The following is a 23,342-nucleotide window of genomic DNA, read 5'->3' on the forward strand; positions in this document are numbered from 1 at the left end:
CTCAAAGGATCAAGAAAAATATGTACACCTAGATATGTAGGTACGTAATTACGTAGACGTATAAATGAGAGGTAAGACTCAAACGAACGTAGTTCTGCTTACAGATTGCTTGTTTTACTCGTTTTAACTATGCAGTTTGCATTAAAACATTCGGTAATTAAAAAAAGTAAAAATTGCATTGGGACGACAAAAAACAAAGTTGGGTAATTCCAGAAATTTCAACCAAGTACCTAGTCAAGGAGAACAACTAGTATGACAATTTATTGGGTCGTCCTTGGCAACACCATGATATACTCCGTGTCATCTCAAAAATATCCCTCATCTTATACAAAGGAAAAAATTAAACTTTATGCAACACGGGGGGGGGGGGGGGCACGTGCAACACGTCTCTCTACGAGCTACCCGGGTTTGTGAAGCGAGGCTGGTTCTTCCACGTCATGTTCAATTCATGCCGGGAATATTACGTCAATAGAGGAGATGCTGACTGCACCGAGAACACCAACTTGTTCCAGACCTTCGAGGAGTGCAACAGCGTTTGTGGTGAGTTATTAACTTTTAGACAACCTACTACAGCTGTGTAAAGAGAGAGATACATAAAAGAGCAATTGAGGGGTTTGAAGAAAAAACGACTTTTAGGGGTCATGAGATTTATATTATGGGCTTAAGTCGTTTTTGAATCAAAACCCTCAATTATTCTCAATGGACTACTCAGTCAATGAGTCAGATCCCTATAGATAGGTATATTGAGTCAAGTATAAGGATCTGTCTCTCTTCCCAATAAGTTTAGGGAGTTAGGATCTGACTCATTGACCGAGTAGTCCACTGAAGAGTAGGTAGTTCTTATTTGCAAAACTCACACTCTCTACAACCTACGCAGCCTAGTCTTCTAATGACGAAGAAAATTTTGTTGAAATAAGTGATGGGAAAAATAATAAAATTTTGTTAAAATAAGTGATGAGAAGAAGACAACTGAAGAGTTTTGTTAAAATGGAGAAAAGGGAACAACCGGGAGTAATTTAGATCTACCTGCGCTCAAAACCACACACAATAATTGGAAATCGGAATAGATTTGTTCACTTTTATGATTGCTTCGTTAATTTCATTTGTAGAAACCACTTCAGTTTGATTTCATTCACCGGCCCTGGGCTGAAAAAATCTCATTAAAACACGACTTAATTGATAAATCTCTTTTATTTCGTTTTCTCTTTGATACACGCACTTGAAGTTTTTTCTTTTTCAAACGAGGGAGGAAAAAACTCCTGAAATTCTTCATTTGAATATCAAACGGTTTTTGATTTTCTGATGACGCCATTACACTGGAGCGATGATATTCTTAATTACTTTTTTCCTTCATTTAGAAAAATTTAATTACGCATTGTTTCAACGCAATGTTTTAATTTCGACAAAATTTTGAAGGAAATAAAAGGAAAAGGAAATTTAAAAGCTTTGTCGATTCCGGAAGGAGGGGGTCTCTTTCATTTTGTAGCAAAGTCCAAAATAAAGAACAAAAGTATGGAAGGAGGAAGTTCTCAGGGAGGTTATAAAAGGAGACCAAAGTAACGGAAAAAAGGCATCCATATACCTTCGGTATAACTCGAAAGGAATCGGAGAGATGCAAAGTAATCCTCTTAATCCGAGAAAGTAGAACTTATTTAAATAAGGTACATACCTCACTCTGAAATTCTAAATAGAAAGCCATTTGAGATCTCATCGAATTTTTGAATGATTTTGGAATCCAGAATGATTTCACAATAAAATAATGTAGTTTTGTCTCTTTGGGATTTTTACCTGCAACAGATCAATAGAAATAACAATAACAATTAGTTAAGGAGGATATGTTGACGACAAAGAATTGAAACCATTTTTAGAGGGTTTCAAGGTCCCCTGAGTCAATATGGGGCTTGGAATTGAGAATTTTAGTTTCCCTATTAATTCTTGTATCAGAAAAATTGACGACAAAGAATTGAAACCAGTACAGATTTTTAGAGGGTTTCAAGGTCCCCTGAGTCAATATGGGGCTTGGAATTGAGAATTTTAGTTTCCCTATTAATTCTTGTATCAGAAAAAAACCTAAATCTGTTGTAATGTCAGTCTATCACTATACATATTTCTTTGTAGCAAAATTTGTTGATTTAGGATGTAAAAGAAAATCGTGTGATGTTCCCCACCAGATTTCTTTCCTTCCTCTATTTCCTGTCGTCATTCTTTCGTAGGATAAAATCATGAAAGATTTGCATTTTTTTCTTTGGGAAAATTCTTTCCATTTGCTGATGAAGTTCCCTGGTCCTATAAATAGGTGAATAACCATCTACATATCTACAAGCTAGAGGTTGTACTGACTATCGTGTGTTATTATTAAGGAACAGTTATTATTTATTAGGGAACTGAATTTATAACAAGCGTTCATGCTTAACACAATATCCCAATGAAAAGTAATATTGTAGAAATTCGACCAATTGGACCCTTGGTAATACTGGTAGCGTATCTAACTATAAATAATACTTAGATGAAACTCATGTTCAGCACGGTCAAACTTTCTTGACTTGGTGGGGCGGAGCGCTACCGCGCTCCTTAATAGGTAGTTAATACATGATATGTATATCAAAGTTTTGACTCACTTGGGGATTGAACTAGGATATTCCTCTTTCAAAGGCAATTTCAATTGAGAAAATCTCCAGAGAAAATAGGTGAGAGATTAAGGTAGAAGTTATAGGTACACAGGGCTAAGCTTTAGGTTAGGCTAAGCTTGAAAAATAGAAAGAAAAAATTCGAAAGATATACCTACCTATTTTTTTTTTCTTCATCAGTCTATCACTATACATATTTCTTTGTAGCAAAGTTTGTTGATTTAGGATGTAAAAGAAAATCGTGTGATGTTCCCCACCAGATTTCTTTCCTTCCTCTATTTCCTGTCGTCATTCTTTCGTTCTCTCTCTCTCTCTCTCCGTGTTTCTCCGTCATACTTGTTTGTCAAATTTCCGAGTCTGATAGAATTTTCAAATCTCATGTCATGGTTTCCTTGTATAATTTATAGCGCCACAGAGTTTACATTAGCGTTGACAGTGAAGATACCATTAGCAATTCTGACATTTTTGTGTGGAAAACTGGAGAAAGAGATGAAAAGGGAGAGCAGGAGGAAGAGGAGTCATTTATTTATCTCCTATTATAAACCCTCATTCTACATTATGAAATAGAACGAATAGAGGTATGATGGCATTTGACGTGGATATAACATGAAAATGATTATCAAATACTCCATATAATGCATATTATATCAAATAATATGCAGTCTTATAGTCCAATTATACGAATGAATTCTGTTGTATGAGACTTCGAAGTATGTATTTCTTCAGGCTTGCTTGCTAAGAAGAGCACACTCAAAAATTTATGACAATTTTCAACGTGTCAAATTGGTTTTATATGAAATTCTGGACTGAAAAATCTCTGTCCTAATGTGAAATGCCTCTTTAGTATAACATGAATCAGGCTATTTCAACCTATTCAATGTTTACAAGTGAGTACATTATATTAGTCTCAACTTATAAATTAAAGTTATAAGGCCCTAAAAAAAATCACCTATTGCATTTCACGAACAAATATATTGCATTACTACTACTACCTTCCATCTCCTAGGGTGCTGAATGAAATGAAGTTTCTTTCTCAGAGCCATACACAGTTACTTATCAATTTAATATTTATTTTACGTATTCCGACATTTTTATCATTTCTTGTATGTCGGTTGGGAAGAATATTGCATTTGAGATGGAAGAGAAGGTTTCCATGAGATGACAACTTTGTAAAATAGATGCACGATGCTTTCCCTCGTTCCTGATGGTTTACCAATCTGGTCTTTCAACAAATCGTTGAGTGTGTGCGCGATATTTGCACAAAATTTTGGGTTTAAACAAGTTTAAAATTTGCGCTGATTTCGCGTACACATGCAAATATTGCAAACCTGGTTTTTCGACAGCAACAATCTATCGAAAGACCATGTTGGGAGTTATGTTGAAGCTTGAAGCGTATGTTCCTGGCCCTAGATCAACTTTTGGAGTAGGTGACAACCTGGTTGATCAATAAATCAAGTCCGCTTAGAAGACACCGCTCTGTTTAAACAACGTAAACCTGGTTTTTCGACAGCAACAATCTATCGAATCACCATTTTGGGTTATGTTGAAGCGTATGTTCTGGGCCCTAGATCAACTTTTGGAGTAGGTGACAACCTGGTTGATCAATAAATCAAGTCCGCTTAGAAGACACCGCTCTGTTTAAACAACGCTCTACGATATTCTTATTCGAGGAAGCATGAAATGCCATTTTTATTTCGATGACATTTTTTTACGATAGTACGAAAACAAAATAACATTTTACCGTCAAGTGGAAACATCTTGGGGAAGCTGGAATTGGTACAGTAACGCATCATAATAAATTCCTACCAGCTTACCTGGAGTTTCCTCTGCAATATTACATCAATTTAAATGCTGTGCAAGCTTTCTGATACATATTGAAAGTGCACTTTACACATCAGGAATATTTTGGTTTGCACGTGCAGTCAAAATTGGTACAGTAACGCATCATAATAAATTCCTACCAGCTTACCTGGAGTTTCCTCTGCAATATTCCATCAATTTAAATGCTGTGCAAGCTTTCTGATACATATTGAAAGTGCACTTTACACATCAGGAATATTTTGGTTTGCACGTGCAGTCAAAAAACCTACAGAAATATCGGGACCTATCGTCGATTTTTATCCTATTTTGGAATATCTTTGAGCATTACTTCGGTTACTGTGGACAATACAAAAGAGATTAGCTGATTAATAAAATATATGTTTACCTATTTAATTTTTAATCAAAATCATAAATATCTAAACACTCATTTCTTTCCCTAGAATTTTTCCATTATTTATAGCTCCTACACAAGAACTCTATTTTAAATAGGGAAAGGAAAAAATTGAGTTTTGAACATTTGAGTTTCTATTTTTAACGTTTCTAAATAAAAAAAGAATAATAAAAAACCAACTAACTTCATTCTTAGTTACCAGAGTTTTGTGTGCATATCTCTAAACTTTTTTTTACTTTTTCATTTGTGTTTATTAAAAAAAAAAAAAAAAAAAAAAAAAAAAAAAAAAAAAAGGGAAAAAAAAAATCTTTGGGAAAAAGAAATAAAGATTTTTAAACTATGAATCCTTCGGGATAAGGAATTAAGGATTTTTAACAGTTAACTATGTTGAACTTCAATGCTTGTCACTAATATTGTTCTCAAGTTAACACTCCTCAATAACTTGGTCCCACAAATATTGTTATTGTTTCCCTCGATCACTTGGGCTTGAACCACCAACTTCCAGATCCGAAGTTGAACGCCCTAATCACTACACCACTTTGCGGATATCTTCGAATGTGCGAATCACAAACAGCATCAAAAGAAAAGCTCCTTTTGAATATCGTTAAATATTTCCAAGGTATCCTGTAAGACAATAAAAAAAGTCTTAAAACCAACGCAGCTTTGATTCTGACTATTCTGAGCTCTGGGTTTCACAGTTGAATGACAGTTACTTTTGTTTGTCTTACAAGTTCTTCATAATATTGCTCATAATAATGCAGATTTCGAATCATTTCAATTTAGCTAAGAGCTTCAAGCACAATGCATTTCAATAGAGATAGAAAAAGTCAAATTTGAAAATAATTTGTGAGTGGGAACATACTTTTATTCTCGAATTTCAGACTTTGGTGCACATTAGGAGGGTAGCCATTCTATGTACATATTTCATATCATTCTATGTATTTCATGATACCTACCTATACTTACCCATGATATTACAACTGTTACTTTTTAATACCTTAAATGTACAGAGGTATTTCTATATTTTTTTTCGGTCTGTTTCCCTTATATGATTGACTCTTTTCCCACGAGTCCCAGTACTTCACTAATCAGTAGTATCCAAAGGGGAAGGGATGACTCCCCCTTGGAGTAAACGATTTGATCATTTCCCATTTCGGTGGAAAAGAGTTGGTGGGTATTAGGTAACATGTCTCCCAACTTGGTCTTCCACTATTGGAAACCACTGCTTCTTACACCGACTTTCCGAAACAATTTGAGAAAATTAATATTTTTGAAGAGGATACCTGAAGTACAAGAGACTACCTTTATTGACTGTAGTATATTGCTTTTGAAGATGTCTGGCGTTTGCGAAATTTTCTGTGAAAAATTGAAAACAAAATTACTAATTGACCCTCTTGTTAATGGAAACTCCTTGAAATAATAAAGAGCAAAAGTTGTGTTAATTTTAAGGAATTTCAGACCCAACTGGCACATAGGTAAAATATTACGAAACCTTTACTTCCTTTGAATGGCCATTAAGCATTAGGAACTCATGAGTAATAGGACTTCACGTAGCATGTAAAACAATAGAAAATTAAGATGGAACATAGTGGTCTTAAATACAAGTACATGCAAAGTGACCGTAATACAACTCACAGAAGTAGAGGTATTTAATGGCAAAACACAATAAGCACGGTGATGGAATGGAAAGATACCAGCACTTAATGCTGATTCAGGTTTCAAAAGGGTGCCCTTCGACCTACCATTCGACAATGGGTACTTTGAAAGTTCTAACAAAGGGCCAGGCACAATAAGTTACAAGAGTGACCCCTCTATTCTATTGTTGGGAAATGTTCAGTTCAAACTTTCTCTTCTCCTGCACTCAAGTTACTATATGCTTACACTTTGAAGAATTATAGCCTTTTGTCTGTTTGTGGTTAGAAAGTTTTTAGAATGCCTATTCTATTGCAGAAGTGGATAGGATGACCGGGTGACGCTACAAGGCAAACTTTAGGTACTTGTCCTACGGGAACCCCAAAGGCCCAATGTAGCTCAAAAACGAATCAGAAAATTTCCTTTACAAATGTGTTGGACATGAGTACCAAATTTCATCGAAGCCGTTCGAGAGTTATCACAGAGATCGTAGATTGGTATAAGCTCTATCTTATCGCGGACAAACGGACAAAAAATTTTGTCTTCAAAATTCACCTCATTTTTTCAGTCATTTATGAACACAATTGGTCTTTGGTCAAAACGAGTCTTGTCCTAGTGACCGTAATACAACTCACAGAAGTAGAGGTATTTAATGGCAAAACACAATAAGCACGGTGATGGAATGGAAAGAAACCTGCACTTAATGCTGATTCAGGTTTCAAAAGGGTGCCCTTCGACCTACCATTCGACAATGGGTACTTTGAAAGTTCTAACAAAGGGCCAGGCACAATAAGTTACAAGAGTGACCCCTCTATTCTATTGTTGGGAAATGTTCAGTTCAAACTTTCTCTTCTTCTGCACTCAAGTTACTATATGCTTACACTTTGAAGAATTATAGCCTTTTGTCTGTTTGTGGTTAGAAAGTTTTTAAAATGCCTATTCTATTGCAGAAGTGGATAGGATGACCGGGTGACGCTACAAGGCAAACTTTACTACGTTCTACCGGAACCTCAAAGGCCCAATACAGCTCAATAACGAATCAGAAAATTTCCTTTACAAATGTGTTGGACATGTGTACCAAATTTCATCGAAGCCGTTCGAGAGTTATCACAGAGATCGCAGATTCGTATATGTATCTACGATCTCTGTGATAACTCTCGTGATAACTTTTTAATTGCAACCCGACCACCCTGAACATTATAAGAGCACCTCCTCTTGACCGTCTTGTCCGCATATTGCTTGAGTGCTATAAATAGAAAATAGTTGGACAACTTTTTCAATAGAATATTGTTTCAAAAACTCCAAATGGATAGTTTTTAATTGCAACCCGACCACCCTGAACATTATAAGAGCACCTCCTCTTGACCAAAGGAATTCTAATACAATAGATATAAATTGTTTCAGTGTAAAGTTGTGTACAGTTGTAAAGTGGAAGAGGAGGGCGGTAAAAGCTCTTTATAACAAATGAGCATTAGTATATTGGGGCCACTATTCTAAAACAGGGTGAACATGAAATTTGAGGATATTCTGCTGAGTGAACATCGTTGTTACACACGAAACGGTGTAAAAGAACGATAAAAGATCACTTAGAGTGGATTTGAAAATTTAAATCAACATAAAAGGACAACTTCTGAATATGAAATCTACCAATAGTGTTTAGTCCTGCGAACTTCGGATCTGGATCGTGTGTTATTATTAAGGAACAGTTATTATTTATTAAGGAACTGAATTTATAACAAGCGTTCATGCTTAACACAATATCCCAATGAAAAGTAATACGAGTATTGTAGAAATTCGACCAATTGGACCCTTGGTAATACTGGTAGCGTATCTAACTATAAATAATACTTAGATGAAACTCATGTTCAGCAATGGTTAAATTAGTCCCTCGGGATCTTCAGGAGACACAAGACGAGGAAAAAATAAAATAGAAATAAATATAATACTTTAAAAAATAAATAACGAAAAAACACTAGTTAGCAATTATTTTAAAAATAACTTGAAACTTTTTCTGCAATGCAAATAAACACGAGTTGACGATCCAGCCTTTTAGTTTTCCGAGTAAAGATAAAAAAAGCGCAATTAGTAATTGCTGCTGATGGGGAAAAAAAATATTTTAATTAAAAAAATGTAAATTTTATTAAAGGCAAACTGATGTTTAAAATGCTTCGAATGTTATAATTTTCAATCTGTGTTGAGTTTCATTGACGATGATTAATTACGAACAAGAGGAAAAGACAGAAAAATCGTTCGTTAGATATTCAAGAGAGGATAAAATCATGAAAGATTTGCAATTTTCTTTGGGAATATTCTTTCCATTTGCTGATGAAGTTCCCTGGTCCTATAAATAGGTGAATAACCATCTACATATCTACAAGCTAGAGGTTGTACTGACTGTTAATGGTACACAGGGAAGAGAACTTTTTAGGAGTAACTATGTACAAAGTGGCTAACGAAGAAGCTATTCCTCTGAATGTCTTATCTACACCTAACTAAGAGAGAGAAAATTAATGTAGATGTACCTAACTAATGAGAAGCTTAAAATTCAAAAGTAAATTACAACGGCTACTAAAATGTTCACCTTGTAAAAGCTCCGGACTAGAATAAATTCAGAACATTTCTTTCCCATTTACAGAAAAGGGTATGGGAGCAAGAAAGTGTGAGAGAAAGGCAAAAGGAAGTAAGACTTATGAAAATTCAAAATTTACCTAAAAAAGAAGGTAGAGGGGAAAAGAGAATAAGGAAAAAGTAATTAACGGATTAAGTTGAAAAAGGTTTTTTTCTGCATTTTATGTTCTGCGAGAACAACTTGAGAAAATAAACTTTGTGGAAGTGGAAAAAGAGCGCCACTCAGACAAACGTCCACCAGTTTGTAAAACTTGGGGATGAAGAAAATCCCTAGGGTTTCCGTAAGTTTGGAAGTTAAGTACAAGATGGGAAGGTGCACCAGAGGTCTTTGACAAGTGTCAAGTTCAGGGTATTAGAGAATAGAGACAGCGGAGGGGATGAGGCGAAAGTTTGTTTCAAATCTATGTGGTTAGGAAGGACATCACAGGACCCTTCTTTAACCTAAAGTAATAATAATAAGTTTGTAGAATACGCTCATATTCTAAGATGCTGCCCGAATTAAACTGATAAACCTAATGTTGACACGAGTCTGAACTCAACAAGGTTACTGACTACCTAGCTATTGACTTCTATCTCCATGATGCAAATGAGAAAGGATTAGAGCTTTTTTAGAGATTTCAAAAGCTCGAAGATGTGTTCGCCAATAACAACGCCTTACTTGAGTTATTTGCGATGAATTTATAATACACCTGAACTGTCATATAATTCTCAGATTTCCTCATATTAATCATGTGTGAGAAGACATAATCTAGCTAGGGTAGGTACCTAATAGGACGGCAGGTTTACTTGAATGACCGACACGACTCGCGACAGTTAGCATTTGCAGGGTAGATATAGGACATCTTAATTTTTGTTGAATTATCAGAACTCCAAGACAATTTGACCGACACGACTCGCGACTAGTGATGGGTCGTGGGTAAATACCCACTGGGTGGGTAAATAAAAATTGGGTATTTACCCGGGTATTTATCCACCCCCCGGATGCAAGACAATTTGAAATGTTCATCATGCAAAAAAAAAAAAAGTCAAACCTCAATTTGGAAGTACAAAATGGATCTTGTGGCAAAAATAATTAGATAACAAAATAGACAGCTTTCCACACATAAACACGTGGGACTTCTAAAGCAATGACAGGAATATCTGATGTTTCCGCCCTAATTAACCACAAGAGCAGCATAGTCTATTGAGTGTATTCCAACGCATAAAAATAGGTCAGTGGTAGTGATAATAAAGAGGACAATTTGAAATATTCATCATGCAAAAAAAAAGTCAAACCTCAATTTTGAAGTACAAAATGGATCTTGTGGCAAAAACAATTAACAAAATAGACAGCTTTCCACACAGAAACACGTGGGATTTCTAAAGCAAGGAAACTTCAGATGTTCCTGACATCTGAAGTTTCCGCCCTAGCAAGCATAGTCTATTGAGTGTATTCCAACGCATAAAAAATAAAAATAGGTCAGTGGTAGTGATAATAAAGTTAATCAAGTTTCTCTCCAACTCTCACGCGACTATAACAGTCAACTTCTCCAAATATACGCTACCTAAAATCAAAACAAAAGTTTCTCCAAACTTCCCTCGACAAAAGGGAGAACTGAAGGGAAGAACAACCAAACTTTTCCCGGACTATTTAATTGCCGAGGAAAATATTAATAAAACAAGACGATTTATTTTTATGAAATTTCCTTCGCGAAAAATGTTCGCCCATGAAAAAACTTAATCAAAATTCAAAAGTTGAGTAAAAAGAAAAATATAGGGACATAAAGTTTGCACTGTTTGTAGTGATGAAAACAGCAGAGATTAGAAAGCATGACTTCTTCGGATTCATCAAGTTCACACTTACTATTTGTAGGAAAAACACCATTAAGTAGCACTTGCTTAATAGGATTATCACTTGTACCTTGGTTTTGCTCTCCTTTCATTTTCCTGTCTTCTTCTTGAAATCTATTCTCAATACAAATTACAAATCAATCAATATATTAAAAAAAAATTGAAGTAATCGCTGCCGCGCTGATAAAATGTCGTCGGAGATATACAGTCGCGTCAACTGATTAGTTCCTTACCATTGCTCTCGTACTGATTATTCCAAAATCGCGTAGTATAAAACCGTATCGGGTCCTTTCAAGTCCATCATGCTTTCATCAAAATAGGAACTGTCATCCTTTCATCAAAATAGCAACGGTCTGAAATGTTATCTACAACAGCTCTGAAGAGACTGACGTCAAGGTGTTAAAGAGTCAGAGAGGGAAAAGGGACGGCTGCAGACCACAGACATACTTCGCCCGGCTTATGATAAACAGAGAGGAGCTTTTACAACTCCGCTTTTATCAAAATAGCAACGGTCTGAAATGTTATCTACAACAGCTCTGAAGAGACTGACGCCAAGGTGTTGAAGAGTCAGAGAGGGAAAAGGGACGGCTGCAGACCACAGACATACTTCGCCCGGCTTATGATAAACAGAGAGGAGCTTTTACAACTCCATTAATGTGTTTCTGGAAAAAAGAGGAGGCAAAATGGAGTAACCACCATAGCATCAAGTATACAGAGGGGATTAGGTTAATTGGCTCCCCTCGGGCTAAATTTGCGTTTTTTGTATCCCGTTAACGCCAAGGTGTTACAGAGTCAGAGAGGGAAAAGGGACGGCAGCAGACCACAGACATACTTCGCCCGGCTTATGATAAACAGAGAGGAGCTTTTACAACTCTATTGATGTGTTTCTGGAAAAAAGAGGAGGCAAAGTGGAGTAACCACCATAGCATCAAGTATACAGAGGGGATTAGGTTAATTGGCTCCCCTCGGGCTAAATTTGCGTTTTTTGTATCCCGTTATATCTCCCCTCCATTTGGAAACGTTAAATTCATTGATGTAACGATGAAATTATGCGAAAGGAAACTGCATATTGCGTTGTTAGTTTCCAATGGTAGGAGTATTTGGAAGCAAGGGAACTGAGGTTATGGTTTCTATCTCAAGGCAAGATAGCTGTGAGGTGAGTTTATAATTGTGTGAAGGGAAATGACCATCATGGTTTAATAAATCTTGTTCACAGTTTATCATGATATATTTACCTACTACGTACTTGGTTAGTAAAACGATGATACCTCTGTCATGGTCAGGAGCTGGAGTTCTAGGATGCTTTTGCTCTTGGTTACTACGGTCAATGTTCTATTGGCTATTGTTAGACAGGAATTCCAGAGATCCATCATGATATATTTACCTACTACGTACTTGGTTAGTAAAACGATGATACCTCTGTCATGCTCAGGAGCTGGAGTTCTAGGATGCTTTTGCTCTTGGTTACTACGGTCAATGTTCTATTGGCTATTGTTAGACAGGAATTCCAGAGATCCCAAGTTTTTTGGTATTCCCTTTCGTTCTCGAAATTCTCTCTCCACCGTTTGATGCGATAGGCGATGTAGCTAAACCGATCAGACGAAAAACACACAGCTGGTTTAAAACGAGATTTTCATTTTGATTTCCGTCGGATAAAAAGATAACGTTGTTATCTTGTACCAGCCATTATAAAATAAATTGCTACGTTCACAGTTTATCATGATATATTTACCTACTACGTACTTGGTTAGTAAAACGATGATACCTCTGTCATGGTCAGGAGCTGGAGTTCTAGGATGCTTTTGCTCTTGGTTACTACGGTCAATGTTCTATTGGCTATTGTTAGACAGGAATTCCAGAGATCTCAAGTTTTTTGGTATTCCCTTTCGTTCTCGAAATTCGGAGTACCCTCTCTCCACCGTTTGATGCGATAGGCGATGTAGCTAGGTATTCCCTTTCGTTCTCGAAATTCGGAGTACCCTCTCTCCACCGTTTGATGCGATAGGCGATGTAGCTAAACCGATCAGACGAAAAACACACAGCTAGTTTAAAACGAGATTTTCATTTTGATTTCCGTCGGATAAAAAGATAACGTTGTTATCTTGTACCAGCCATTATAAAATAAATTGCTACTCGCTGATAAAATTGACTTTCCTCCACGATTCATTTGGAAAATTACAACACGATAGGAAGAGACATGGGAGAGAGACAAAAAGGAAGAATAGGCGGAGAGAGAGATGAGGAGATTACAATAAAACTATGCAATTCCCTATCCCCCGAGTCCTTTGTTGGAATTTGCAATTCATAATAATACCAGAGTCGACTGCATTTCCCTACGTTTAAAATACTTGTGAGAGTTAATATCATCAAACTATAAATGCAAAGGAAGAAAAAATATTTCATGCGGAAATTATTTTCCATTGCTGAGTCCTTTGTTGGAATTTGCAATTCATAATAATACCAGAGTCGACTGCATTTCCCTCCGTTTAAAATACTTGTGAGAGTTAATATCATCAAACTATAAATGCAAAGGAAGAAAAAATATTTCGTGGGAGAGAGACAAAAAGGAAGAATAGGCGGAGAGAGAGATGAGGAGATTACAAACTATGCAATTCCCTATCCCCTGAGTCCTTTGTTGGAATTTGCAATTCATAATAATGCCAGAGTCGACTGCATTTCCCTCCGTTTAAAATACTTGTGAGAGTTAATATCATCAAACTATAAATGCAAAGGAAGAAAAAATATTTCATGCGGAAATTATTTCCCATTGCTAATTCTATTAGAATTCTATCGAACAGGGTGGGGTGTCTCAAAATTTTGCACTGCTTTTCAGAGGATATGAAGGTTGATGTAAGTAAAGACCTTCTCTTAAAGACAGAATTTGAAGTTCAAAATTCGCAAACAAGGTGTGCAAAAAGCCAGATGGAACAAAAAATAACACAATATGCATGTACTTTTGTAATAGTCCACCTGTTTTCTTTTATTTTCCTATTCCATTGCTGATTCTATTAGAATTCTATCGAACGGGGTGGGGTGTCTCAAAATTCATCACTGCTTTCCAGAAGATATGAAGGTCGATGTAAGTAAAGACCTTCTCTTAAAGACAGAATATAAAGTTCAAAATTCGCAAACAAGGTGTGCAAAAAGCCAGATAGAACAAAAAATAACACAATATGCATGTACTTTTGTGATAGTCCACCTGTTTTCTTTTATTTTCCTATGTAGGGCGAAGTCAATACTACCACACCCTGTAGACGTAGAAAATATTGAGTACAGGAATTTTCCTATGTAGGGCGAAGTCAATACTACCACACCCTGTAGACGTAGAAAATATTGAGTACAGGAAAAAAACAAGCGATATTTTCCTTTGTTATAAAATTATCGTTTTTTCCTTATACTCGTAATCTCCTCGGCTAATCCTTCTGTTCAACAGAATCGCAATGCATAAAGCCATCGCATAAATTGCATTTCTTGCGTTTCCAGTCTTTCGTTTTCCTATGTAGGGCGAAGTCAATACTACCACACCCTGTAGACGTAGAAAATATTGAGTACAGGAAAAGAACAAGCGATATTTTCCTTTGTTATAAAATTATCGTTTTTTCCTCATAATCTCCTCGGCTAATCCTTCTGTTCAACAGAATCGCAATGCATAAAGCCATCGCATAAATTGCATTTCTTGCGTTTCCAGTCTTTCCTTTTCCTCGTCTCATTTTCTTGAACATTCAGTGAACCGTGAACCTTACTCAGAAGAGAGGCCTCTATAGCAGTGTTTCTTAATTAGTTTGGCCCGCGGAACCCTTTTTAAAAGGTGAACATCTTTGCGGAACCCTGAACTTTCAAGATTGCACCCCCGGAGCCCTGGAAGGATCAACAAAACCTAGATTCCTGGAAGCTAATGAGAGAATTGCTGTCATGTGGAACATTTCTTTCAAATTTCATCAAAATCTGTCGAGCCATTTGTCATTTGAGAGATGAGAGTTATCGTGGAACAAACATACATACGTACACAAAAACTATGTATAAGAAAAGCAACTCTGGGAAAGAGCCCATGTGTTTGAGATTACTGTAAGGGCTCAACAAATAGCTGTCTAATTATCTAAATCTAAAGTGTTTACTGACAGCCACGTGGTACCTATTCTTCCCTCATTGATTGACCCATTAAGGGGGAAAAATCTCTTTTCTTAATCACCTGTTTTCTCCTGTGCCATTAGGCATCAGGGTTTAATGGTAGAACATGTTCAGCAATGGTTAAATTAGTCCCTCGGGATCTTCAGGAGACACAAGACGAGGAAAAAATAAAATAGAAATAAATATAATACTTTGAAAAATAAATAACGAAAAAACACTAGTTAGCAATTATTTTAAAAATAACTTGAAACTTTTTCTGCAATGCAAATAAACACGAGTTGACGATCCAGCCTTTTAGTTTTCCGAGTAAAGATAAAAAAAGCGCAATTAGTAATTGCTGCTGATGGGGAAAAAAAATATTTTAATTAAAAAAATGTAAATTTTATTAAAGGCAAACTGATGTTTAAAATGCTTCGAATGTTATAATTTTCAATCTGTGTTGAGTTTCATTGACGATGATTAATTACGAACAAGAGGAAAAGACAGAAAAATCGTTCGTTAGATATTCAAGAGAGGATAAAATCATATGGTCGTTTTGAAACTGCATTTTATCTAGTGTATGATTTTTCCAAAATATCTCGCGGAACCCTTGCCGTCAGCTCGCCAAGAGAGGAGATAAAATCATGAAAGATTTGCAATTTTCTTTGGGAATATTCTTTCCATTTGCTGATGAAGTTCCCTGGTCCTATAAATAGGTGAATAACCATCTACATATCTACAAGCTAGAGGTTGTACTGACTGTTAATGGTACACAGGGAAGAGAACCTTTTAGAAGTAACTATGTACACATTGTACAAAGTGGCTAACGAAGAAGCTATTCCTCTGAATGTCTTATCTACACCTAACTAAGAGAGAGAAAATTAATGTAGATGTACCTATCTCCAAATATACGCTACCTAAAATCAAAACAAAAGTTTCTCCAAACTTCCCTCGACAAAAGGGAGAACTCGCATGCCCTATTTCACACCTATTTCACAAAATGTTCTGACCATCGCATTGCTGAAGCAAATACAGTGAAAGGTGTGACGTTGTTTAATTTGGAAAATGCAATTAACTCTAATCAAATGGAGTTAATGACAGTCGCTAATGAACTAAAGGACACGAGACACGAACTTGCCATCATGTAATGTTTGACTCCAATTTCACGTCATCACTAATGCAGTGTGCTTACGAACGGGATATCAAGGGAAAAAACCAGGGTTCACTGATTTAGGTGTTCATTTAAAAAATCGCCTTTCGTGATCGAGTTTTTTTTTTATTAAATAAACAGAATAAAGCAATATTTAATTATTTTCTGAAAATTATAAACATCTTCCAAATATTTTATTTTGGTTATATTTTTCTTTTCCTTTCATTTCTCGACTTTGCATATCCTCCATCTTTCGCGTCTTCGTGGTATGTTTAATTTACCCCAGGAACGGTTGTAAATTAAGCCTCAAAATTGTAATGAGTTTTCCCCCAAAGAAATATCTCATTACACACACATACTCAGTGTATCTTTCTTCTTCCCCCCTGTTCATAATTATTCGGTTACATACATCTTCGCTGTAGTCACAATAGTAAGCCCGCATGATTGTAATTTAAATACGAAAGCATATATTTGCACAAACCAAAATCCAAGGCTCTTCCTTATACTGGATGTGAATTCGACCGACACGACTCGCGACAGTTAGCATTTGCAGGGTAGATATAGGACATCTTAATTTTTGTTGAATTATCAGAACTCCAGGACAATTGATGTGAATTGAGGAATAAATTATGAAGGCAGGGAACTCAGGCAAGACTGTTCTTAGCAACGGTCGGGCAGACTCTTTAGAAAGAGATGTATAGTAAGATGTTGCTTTTTACTTTCCTTATCATATACCTACTCTATTGAGTTTATGGGGAAGAACATGATGTAATCGGGTGAAATTTTTATTTCAGGACGATCGCAATGGAGTTATAAATATCGCGTTCCTCTATTATTTGCACAAGTAGGTGAGTACTTGAGGACGTCGGCGAGTTCCCGCCCGACCCAACAAGTTTAGAAATGTGAACCTTACCTGAATGGTGAACACGGAAATCGTCGTTCAAATCAGTATCTTTCTTTCCCCCTTGTTCATAATTATTCGGTTACATACATCTTCGCTGTAGTCACAATGGTAAGCCCGCATGATTGTAATTTAAATACGAAAGCATATATTTGCACAAACCAAAATCCAAGGCTCTTCCTTATACTGGATGTGAATTCATTGCCTGCTTCCTCACCTTATCCCAATACTAGCACCATGATTTTCCATGAAGAAATATGATGACTTTCAATGAATATTTACGAGTAAGATATCGTTTGGGTTCCTTCCCTACTTTCCCTGCGACCTATCAAACTATGAGAGAGGGGAAGAGACTTTTCTATGCAATATGCAGAATAGTTGAGGTGTATGAATATTCAAATTCAATTCGTATAATCCAGCCAGGTTTTAAATTGATAAAAAGCACGCTCACACGACATTTTCATTTGTTTGTTATTATAATTCCTGAGGTAAAATGTTGCTTTTTATTTTCCTTATCATATACTCTATTGAGTTTATGGGGAAGAAAGTGATGTAATCGGGTGAAATTTTTATTTCAGGACGATCGCAATTGAGTTATAAATATCGCGTTCCTCTATTATTTGCACTAGTAGGTGAGTACTTAAGGACGTCGGCGAGTTCCCGCCCGACCCAACAAGTTTAGAAATGTGAACCTTACCTGAATGGTGAACACGGAGGAGTTATAAATATCGCGTGCCTCTATTATTTGCACAAGTAGGTGAGTACTTAAGGACGTCGGCGAGTTCCCGCCCGACCCAACAAGTTTAGAAATGTGAACCTTACCTGAATGGTGAACACGGAAATCGTCGTTCAAATCCACGAACTGGTTCTCCTGAAATCAAAAGAAAATGTACATTTGGTCAGAGGATTTCAAAATATAAGAACCCTTTTTGAAGGAATGCCTATTATAGTTACACATATACCTACTGATACCATAAAAATAAAGAAATAGAATGGAAATTCAAAGAAATAGACAAGAAAAACGTTTGCGAAAGATATTTTTGCATTGAAGGAATGCCTATTATAGTTACAAATATACCTACTGATACCATAAAAATAAAGAAATAGAATGGAAATTCAAAGAAATAGACAAGAAAAACGTTTGCGAAAGATATTTTTGCGCTTTTTATGCCGGAGTAATCCATTCCTATTCTACGTTGAACTGCGAAAGAATTTTCTCAGGGAAAGCAATTATTTTGCTATCTAATCTTGATAATAGACAGCTGGATCCCATGTAATAAGAGGAGCAAAGCTTTGAGTGGCATTGATACACGAGAATAGGAGAGAAAAGAACACAAAAGAAAGAAGATAAGGCAAAGTGCAGAAGGAAGGAATGTCAAGGAGACAAGAAGGGTGTCAATTATTTTCGCTTGATACTATACGATATCAGTGGCAAATAGTACTGAGTCGAAACTTTGCAGAAGTAAAATAGAACCGCTTCTTTTCTGGAGAACAAACTGGAAAGGAGGAGAACTGGAGAACCAGTGGAACCTGCAGAATCTAAGCGCACTACCCTGCGCCTAGATTTAGCAAAAGACAATCGCGGGGTCTGGTCTACAAACGAATCCCCACTTTTCACTAAAAGTGGTTGGTATCAGGGTAGGTGACCATCTAGCATCTGGGCAATCGTCTTTTGCTGACTTTTCTTGGACCCACTCAGGCTACGGGAGGGTAACGTGAGGCGGGTAGCGGTTTACAAACGAATCTTCACTTTTCACTAAAAGTAGTTGGTATCAGGGTAGGTGACCATCTAGCATCTGGGCAATCGTCTTTTGCTGACTTTTCTTAGACCCACTCAGGCTACGGGAGGGTAACGTGAGGCGGGTAGCAACCCGTCATAAGTCTCGGTAACGAAAATTTTAGTTTTAAATTTAGTGAGGTTAAACCACCAACAAACAAATTACATACCAACATAATGGTTGGTTTGCAATTAATTTTAATTCAATGTAAACTTATAGTGATAAAATACTTTACAACTTTACATCCTCTCTGAAGTTTTTCAAGTCACAAATAATATTAGGTACATTCGCTACTGATTGGTAAGTACCTAAAGAGAGATAAGTATTCGAGTAATAGGAAAGTTCCATGGCACCTTTCGTCTTTCTTTTTTCCTATTTGAGAAGTATCATTGAAGACTTCAGTAGAAAACTGCGAATACAACAATTTCTAAAGGATCAATGAGGGCATATTAGCATACTATCAAAATGGAATGGGATTTATAATGACGTTAACTACCTATGTTTGATCGTTGGAAGCAAATTAGGAAATATTTAATCAATTTATTATTTTATTCCGATTTAGGTAAGTCGGTGAGTTATATATAAAAAAAAAACTTCTTTTTTCAGTGTAAAACTCAGTCAGTAGGTCAAATCCTAAAACATGTAACTCACTTTTCAACTGCCTGTCGGATCCTATCCGTTCACTGGGCAACTGAAAAGAGTGGTTCAATTTTTTCGTCGCTCCTCGATTCCAAATTTGTCTCCAAGACGGGAACAGGGCAATATACTCGAATATAATACATATGTACATTTGAAACACAAAGCAACTTAATAAGACATGTTTTTGATCGCTCATGTCAAAAAAATGTTTCCAGACATAGGTATATTTAACCTTTTGCGTACAGAATCAATTTCACCAGAATCGCTCTTACGGTAGGATTCATGTCCCACATGAACCTCAAGCGTTGTTGTTACAGTCAGACGTAAACAAAACATTTCTTTCAAATACGGTAGGATTCATGTGAGACATCATACTATCATACTAATGACATGTGTTTCATATCACATGTATTTCACATGTATTTTTCCATTACTTTCTTGAAATGATCCATGGGTAAGGGAAAATGACTTGTGTTTCATATCACATGTATTTCATATGTATTTTTCCATTACTTTCTTGAAAAGATCCATGGGCAAGGGAAAGGGAGAAGTATAGCTTTCTGGCCTTTCTATACATTTGTTTAAAAAGGACTCAGTTCAAACTCATTTTCCTTGTCAGATGTACGAGCTGTAAGAGAAGAATCAGAATAATCAAGGTCTGATTTTTATGTACAAGGACATTAAGGAGCCTCATAAGGATACCAATAATAGTATAGTCATAGTGCTAATTTATACAGCTCAAATAGGGCCAGAATGCCTTCACTTCACCAGTAGGCTACTCGTACTATTGCCAAATTCTCAAACAATGTTTGAGGATACAGTAAGGGAAAGGGAGAAGTATAGCTTTCTGGCCTTTCTACATTCGTTTAAAAAGGACTCAATTCAAACTCATTTTCCTTGTCAGATGTACGAGCTGTAAGAGAAGAATTAGAATAATCAAGGTCTGATTTATGTACAAGGACATTAAGGAGCCTCATAAGGATACCAATAATAGTATAGTCATAGTGCTAATTTCTACAGCTCAAATAGGACCAGAATGCCTTCACTTCACCAGTAGGCTACTCGTACTATTGCCAAATTCTCAAACAATGTTTGAGGATACAATCCCATACCCCGGATGGGATTAGTCCCACGTTCTCCTGTTTACCAGACATCCGTCTTGAGCACTACACACCACCGAAGCAGGGATAAACCTTTGTTTCTGGATATTTTGCACAAACCAGCGCGTTGCCACTGGGTCAACCATGTTCCTGGAAGTTCGAGGCAAGGGAAAAACAAGGGGAGAAATAATACTCCAGTTTATCTGCTTCAACAATCAGAGAAAACGAAAAGAAAGAACAATTTTCCTGTAATTTTCTACTTGAATTTTCTTTCTTATAAACAAAATATTTTGCACAAACCAGCGCGTTGCCACTGGGTCAACCATGTTTCTGGAAGTTCGAGGCAAGGGAAAAACAAGGGGAGAAATAATACTCTAGTTTATCTGCTTCAACAATCAGAGAAAACGAAAAGAAAGAACAATTTTCCTGTAATTTTCTACTTGAATTTTCTTTCTTATAAACAATTTTATTTATGGCAAAGCAACAAATAAGACATCATCCCTCCTTTAGAAGAGCTCGAGGAAAAGGAGCAAAATGTATAAGAAAACGGTTTCTTCCTTAGACACGATGTCGTTTTAGAAGACGAGGATTCTATTAGAATGGGTGCTAAAAATGAGAAGCTAAAGAGAAAACAAAAGGGAGAGAACGATTAGAGGAGAAAAGGAGAAAAGAGTTATTACGAGGAGAGTGGGACAGAGAATGCAATGGAGCATTAATAATTAAAAATGGGTAAGGGTGAGGAGACGTAAAAAAGAGGATAGAATAAAAGAAAGAGCATGGCAGAAATGGGTGATAACCCTTCTTCGTCCTTCTTCCTCCATCTTCTCCTTTTATTTCCTTATAACTACATGTTAAGTGTACACTTATACACATACAGGGTGGCGAAGAAGGCAGAAACTGAAATTCGAATAGTTTTTGGACAAATATACATAACTAGCTGAATTCCGTCGCTTCGCTCCGGAATACCGCTAGTTCATCCCGAGGCATGGCCAAACTTGTGGAAAAGGCATGGCCGAACGTATAAGAAAAACTTCTTTAAAAAATAAAACTTTAAAGCTCATTTTCTATGTTCTGTAGGTCACGTAACAGGTATTTTATCTAAACATTTATTATATCTCAATAATAAATGGAGTTGGAGATATACATTGACTCATGAAATTCAATTTCTGTTTCAGGAGTCCGCTGCAAGCTCCCTAACAACGAAGACGGACTGTGCACAAGAAAAACTTCATTAAAAAATAAAACTTTAAAGCTCATTTTCTATGTTCTGTAGGTCACGTAACGGGTATTTTATCTAAACATTTATTATTTTTCAATAATAAATGAAGTTGGAGATATACATTGACTCATGAAATTCAATTTCTGTTTCAGGAGTCCGCTGCAAGCTCCCTAACAACGAAGACGGATTGTGCACGTACAAAAACTACGCGGAGGCCCGCGGATGCAGGCACACAGACAAACCGGCCTCCTATTCCAGAACCCCCTGTCACGCTTACGAAGTAGAGTGCTGCCCAGTCAACACAGTGCTCACCATTCAGGGGTGAAGTGACGACTAGATTGGTCGAAAGCTTGTATATTAAAATAGATTATTTTCTGTCCGTCTGTCTGTGTAATAAGCTAATAAGTTATGTTATCCATGGGCGGACTCAGACCTCTGGTTTTAGGGGGCACAAACTGAAGAGGATGTGGCGACGGGGGGGGGGGGTTCGTATTTAAGTTATACCCTGGTTTATCCGCCCATTATTCTATCCTCTAAACAAATAAGGAGGACATCTCCAGATTTGTATAAAATTAAGCCATCTTTTCGGGACTGCTTAACCCTACACCTAAGGATCAGAGTGGGCTTTTCATGTATGAGGATATATCGCCATGTTCAGTGTTCAGCTAGGACGCATGCCCTCACCTATTTCACAAAATGTACTGACCATCGCATTGCTGAAGCAAATACAGTGAAAGGTGTGACGTTGTTTAATTTGGAAAATGCAATTAACTCTAATCAAATGGAGTTAATGACAGTCGCTAATGAACTAAAGGACACGAGACACGAACTTGCCATCATGTAATGTTTGACTCCAATTTTACGTCATCACTTTACGTCATCACTAATGCAGTGTGCTTACGAACGGGATATCAAGGGAAAAAACCAGGGTTCACTGATTTAGGTGTTCATTTAAAAAATCGCCTTTCGTGATCGAGTTTTTTTTTTATTAAATAAACAGAATAAAGCAATATTTAATTATTTTCTGAAAATTATAAACATCTTCCAAATATTTTATTTTGGTTATATTTTTCTTTTCCTTTCATTTCTCGACTTTGCATATCCTCCATCTTTCGCGTCTTCGTGGTATGTTTAATTTACCCCAGGAACGGTTGTAAATTAAGCCTCAAAATTGTAATGAGTTTTCCCCCAAAGAAATATCTCATTACACACACATACTCAGTGTATCTTTCTTCTTCCCCCCTGTTCATAATTATTCGGTTACATACATCTTCGCTGTAGTCACAATAGTAAGCCCGCATGATTGTAATTTAAATACGAAAGCATATATTTGCACAAACCAAAATCCAAGGCTCTTCCTTATACTGGATGTGAATTGAGGAATAAATTATGAAGGCAGGGAACTCAGGCAAGACTGTTCTTAGCAACGGTCGGGCAGACTCTTTAGAAAGAGATGTATAGTAAGATCTTGCTTTTTACTTTCCTTATCATATACTCTATTGAGTTTATGGGGAAGAAA

At 36.5% G+C, this 23,342-nt stretch overlaps 1 protein-coding gene across 1 annotated transcript; it reads left to right on the plus strand.

The window, feature by feature from the left end:
* The first annotated feature begins 378 nt into the window (after positions 1-378).
* LOC113465402 lies at positions 379-22,879 on the plus strand. Its single transcript, XM_026819902.1, has 2 exons — positions 379-540; positions 21,976-22,879. Exons 1-2 carry the CDS (start codon positions 438-440, stop codon positions 22,146-22,148), a joined length of 276 nt encoding a protein of 91 aa, XP_026675703.1. The 5' UTR covers positions 379-437; the 3' UTR covers positions 22,149-22,879.
* The last annotated feature ends 463 nt before the right edge of the window (positions 22,880-23,342 follow it).

The sequence above is a fragment of the Diaphorina citri genome, unplaced genomic scaffold, assembly GCF_000475195.1.
Source record: "Diaphorina citri unplaced genomic scaffold, Diaci psyllid genome assembly version 1.1 scaffold101, whole genome shotgun sequence".
Lineage (NCBI taxonomy): Eukaryota > Metazoa > Arthropoda > Insecta > Hemiptera > Psyllidae > Diaphorina > Diaphorina citri.

Excerpts from the sequence above, each read along its gene's own strand:
- LOC113465402 (XM_026819902.1), top strand. The coding sequence starts at position 438 with ATGTTCAATTCATGCCGGGAATATTACGTCAATAGAGGAGATGCTGAC. Across the intron at positions 541-21,975 it reads GGAGTGCAACAGCGTTTGTG|GAGTCCGCTGCAAGCTCCCT; the intron begins GTGAGTTATTAA and ends TTTCTGTTTCAG.